The following is a 4,905-nucleotide window of genomic DNA, read 5'->3' as shown; positions in this document are numbered from 1 at the left end:
AATATACGGGTTTAAGAACGTATAGAAACCAAATATATGTACTAATATAATACGTATGAAGATAACTTAAGTTTTATGCAGAGCATATATATATATAAAATATGTTGAGTGATAAAAATATGTACTGAAATATATGGATTTAGTGATATATATAGATCAAATATAGGTATCAATGAATATATATACATATATAATAATTTAAAAGATGTATTTCGTAAGATTATATAATAGAATACAAGAAGAAAATTATTTAAGGAATCACATGTATAAAAATAATATAGGGTTGATCTAGTATACATATATATAAAAAAACCAGCTTTAATACAAAGTATATATAAAAAGCATTTACATGAAATATGTAAAGTGTGAAGATGATATTACAAAAATAGATTTATAATAACAAAGAAACAATTTCCTACGAAGTTTAAAATGCACAAATAAATAGTTTAGGAATGAAAGGCAACAAAAAATAAAGAACACTTAACTGGAATTAAACAAAAACAGCAGGGATATTTCGAAAATAATACAATAACAATAAAAGGACCAATAATTGATGCGCGAAAACAACTAGGGACTAAAACTGGCAATGTACCAGATCCCAAAATGCTGCGTTTAGGCGCGGATCCATTTTGGGAACAAGCTTAAATTTTGAGGCTAAATTAAAAGGAATAAATAAAACGAAAGGGACGCAATTGATTGCGCTTGAAAAAGGGGAGGGTCCGGCGTGCAAATATCCCATCCGAGACTAGACACGCGGATCTTGAGGGTATGCGGGTCGGGTCGTTGGACTGTAGGTCTGAACGCAATCGTTTTGAGGCTATTAATTTGGCCTAAAACGGTGACGTCTGGAAGGCCCTTATGGTCACCGAAGGAAACCCTAAAAGGGTTTGCAGCCATTTTCAAAGAGGCAAGGAAGAAAAAAAGGAACTAGGGTGCCCTCAACCCCTCGCCGTCTGATATGCCCTCAGCCCTTCGCTGCTTAACAACCCGTCGAAAGTCTGTTCTCTTGCCTCTCCTTTCGACTCATTCAAGAGTCAATCAAGGCTTCACCGAATTGAAAAACTCACGACTTTTGCTTATAAACCCCGAATCACCTCTCGGTTTCAATCGTGATGAAACAAGCATGGATTCGAAGGCATCGGACGCAGGTAAATCTCATTTCTTTTTATTATTTATTCGTGCTTTCAAGTAGAGATCAAACAAATCCAAAAGACCTAAGCCGAAAATAAAATACCCAGAAGTTTCAAACGAAAACCACCTTTTGATTGCTTTGTATTGCTTCTCTGTTCTCTTTTTTCGTGTGTGCCTTTTTTTTGTAACCGATTACAAGGGAAAATTTTCTGGCTTTATAGCCGAAACGAAAGAAAAATAAATCAATAATAATAATAAATACAAGATTTTCTCTTTTGTCTCTATTTGCTGCTGTGTCTTGTTTGTTTTTGCAGGTACGGGGCATGCATTGGCACAAGTACGGGGCTGTGCTGGCACGAGCGTGACTGCTGGACGGTACGGAGTACGGCGCCTGGAGGCTGCAGGGTTGCTGCGTGTGAGGGCTGCGGCGCAAGAACCCCTTTGCCCTAGGGTTTGCCGAAATTTGGCTTGGCTTTCGGGCCGTTTGGGCTCATTTTGAGTATTGGGCCACTGTATTTGGGCCAGATTTGTAGATGGGATAGGTCATGGACTGTTATAATATTTGTTGGGTGTTTAATATATATATATTTATTTATTTATTTTGTATATATTTGGTTTCTAGTGAGCCCGGGCAAATTGGCCTGCTTACAATGGAAATAGCACATTAATAAGTTCAAAATATGATTAGATAAGGGTTTGAATTAGATGATTTAGCCAGGATTACTCCGGTACTCAAATGTGATATTTCTATACTCGACTTGATAGTCGGGTTGGGTATAGGAGTGTTAGATGGAAATTTGATTCCAAAAAAATCTTTTCTCAGCTTAAACTATGTTGCTAATTGGAATTAATTGTAAACATTTGCCAAAAAAGAAGCTTTCCATGTTGGCTAAGCCAGCACGATCACAATTAATTGTCTCCAAACTCCAGTTCTATGGAACACAAAACAATTGCAATTGCTTTATTTAACACAAGTTGCGGTTTCAAAATCTACTTGTTGGTTTCCAGTTCCGCGGTGATATGGTAGTACCCAGAACTTTTGCACATTAATCGTAATTTCTATTCAGCCCATCATCAATTAAAAATTAATTATTAGAGTCTTTACACATATTTAACTCATACTTTATTTAATAATTAAAGTCCAATAAGCCTTAACCAAATTAGATCACTTTTAATTTAGGCTAACATTTTATGATAGTAAATGATAATATGTAATTACTCTTGTTATATATGTGATGTTCATATTTTCCAACAATCTCTCACTAAGACCAAAATCAAAGTGTGAATAAACCAAATAAACTTTTTTTTCTGCAGAAAATAAACTTAATATTTATAAACTGAAATAATTGAAAATGTGTCTATAACATAAAAACATTTAAAAGTACAAAGTCACTCTGAAACCAAATATCTTTAAATGCCATTACACCTATATGAGTAGTGTGCTCATGAAAAACCTTGGGTGGTAGTCCCTTGGTAAACGGATCCGCAATCATGGAGTTTGTTCCAGTATGCTTTATAAACACCTGATCACTCTGAACTCTTATTTTAACAACCAAGAATGTAAAGTCTATGTGCTTTGACTTTGATGTGCTCCTATATTTATTGGAATAAAAGGCTGTAATTTGTTTCCACAATTTACACCTTAGTGACAAAATCTTGAATCCATATTCCATCAAAATCGAAGTTTGTATATCTAATATCTTTAATTTATCAGACCTCCAATATGTGAGCATGTAATATTTTATTCTCTGAAGATACAATTTAAAGTCTATGTGCTTTGACTTTGATGTGCTCCTATATTTATTGGAATAAAAGGCTGTAATTTGTTTCCACAATTTACACCTTAGTGACAAAATCTTGAATCCATATTCCATCAAAATCGAAGTTTGTATACTTGATATCTTTAACTTATCAAACCTCCAATATGTGAGCATGTAATATTTTATTCTCTGAAGATACATCATAACTCTCTTGGATGTTACCCAATCCAAACCGAGGTTGCTCAAATATCTATCTAACATCCCAACAATGTGAAATATCCAGACGCATACATACTTGAGCATTCATACTTGAGTAATGAGAAAGATGTAGCTGGTGCTAATTTGACTGACGAAAGTGGTAATGATTTCTTGTTAGTGTCAACGAGCGATATCTCTAAACTTACTTCTAGGTGGATCCTAGATTCGGGATGTTCTTTCCACATGTGTCCCAATAGAGAATGGTTCTCCACATACAGTTTGGTTGAAGGTGGATTTGTGCGTATGGGCTACGGTTCATCTAGTAAGGTAATCGGTATTGGTATTGTTAAAATTAGAATTCACGATAGGACGATTAGGACACTCTCATATGTCAGGTATGTACCTGATTTACGAAAGAATCTCATCTCCTTGAGTATTTTGGACTCGAAAGGTTGCAGAATCAACATTGAGTCGAGCAACATTAAGGTGTCTCGTGGAATTCTCGTTTGTTAAAAAGTAAAAGGGCAGACCATCTTTATATTCTGGAAGGTTCTATAATGACCGGTGAAATCGGACGTCCTTCATTTGTTACAAAGTCAAAGTCAACTCGTTTGGAGCAAAGGCAACTTGGTCATAGGAGAGAAAAAGGTATGACCGTTTCATTGAAGAGAGGTTCTCTTTTGGATGCAGGTTTTGAAAAGTTAAGGCACTATGTTCGTGAAAATCAAACCTGGGTTAGTTTTGATTTGGTAGTGCACAAGTCGAAGTCTAGAAGTCTTCCAATTTCTAAGTACAGATTCAATTAGTTAATTTCCTATATAGTTCAAGATAGGCCCGTGGCGAGTTTTGGCAAAGATGGGGTTGTGGAAATACAAGTCAAGGTGGAGATTTGTTGAGTATGACTCATATTTCAGTTAAATTTGAGAGGTAATCTCATAGTTAAACTCTGTTTATTTGTTTCAGTCGAACTCTAATTAGTCTAGATTATTTTATTAGTATTGACCTATGAATTTAGTCTATAAATAGGCTCTTTTACAACCTTAGAAAACAGCCATTAAAGATTTGAACCCTTAACACTTTTGGAGAATTTTGTGTTTACGTTTTGAGGGATCTTTATTTTCGGGTTAAGTTTTTTATCTCTATATTTTGTACTCTTCATTATTTTGCAATTATAGTAAAATTATCTTTACTTGTGATTTTTTATTCTCTTTGGATGGGTTTTTCCACGTTAAATTTGTGTGTTCAATTTCTTAATTTCTTCCGCTATTTTTACTTATTCGTTACTTAATCAGATCAATTCCCAAAACTTAATCTATACTTTACCTTGCACCAAATCAATTAATACATCCAAAGTATATATTAATTTACGCCTCAAAAATTAATGGTGTTCAATCCCACAATAATTCCCATAGATAAACTTCAGTTGAGCCAAAACAATTCTTGTGGACCAAAGTTATGTTTGATGTAAAAAATATAAAACTTACTTTCATTGAAATATTTTTGCATATAATATTATCTTATATAATTATATAAAAGTTAAAAATACAAGGACGAAGCCAGAAGTTTATCTTTGAGTGGTCAACATTAAATTATAAAAATCTAAAGGAGTCAAAGTACAATTTTATTTTTGCATATGCTTACTATTTTAGAATTTTAAAGAGATTAAACTAAATTTTTTTAATCTTTGGTGGGACTAAAGTGTATTTTTACCATTAAACTAACTTAAAGTTTTAAAAACTTTAAGGGGCTAAAATGATAATTTTCTATTCTAGGGGATCAGGGCCCTTACCTACACCCTTGGATAATCCCTGCACAC

At 33.9% G+C, this 4,905-nt stretch overlaps 1 protein-coding gene across 1 annotated transcript; it reads left to right on the top strand.

The window, feature by feature from the left end:
* Positions 1-915: 915 nt before the first annotated feature.
* On the top strand, positions 916-1,812 carry LOC107895921 (uncharacterized). The gene is made up of 2 exons (XM_016821122.2): positions 916-1,148; positions 1,446-1,812. The coding sequence occupies exons 1-2, from the start codon at positions 959-961 to the stop codon at positions 1,628-1,630; spliced, it is 375 nt and encodes a 124-aa protein (XP_016676611.1). The 5' UTR covers positions 916-958; the 3' UTR covers positions 1,631-1,812.
* Positions 1,813-4,905: the final 3,093 nt, after the last annotated feature.

The sequence above is a fragment of the Gossypium hirsutum genome, chromosome A05, assembly GCF_007990345.1.
Source record: "Gossypium hirsutum isolate 1008001.06 chromosome A05, Gossypium_hirsutum_v2.1, whole genome shotgun sequence".
Classification (NCBI taxonomy): Eukaryota; Viridiplantae; Streptophyta; class Magnoliopsida; order Malvales; family Malvaceae; genus Gossypium; species Gossypium hirsutum.
The sequence above is the reverse complement of the archived record's forward strand: the minus strand, read 5'-3'. Positions and strand labels throughout refer to the sequence as shown.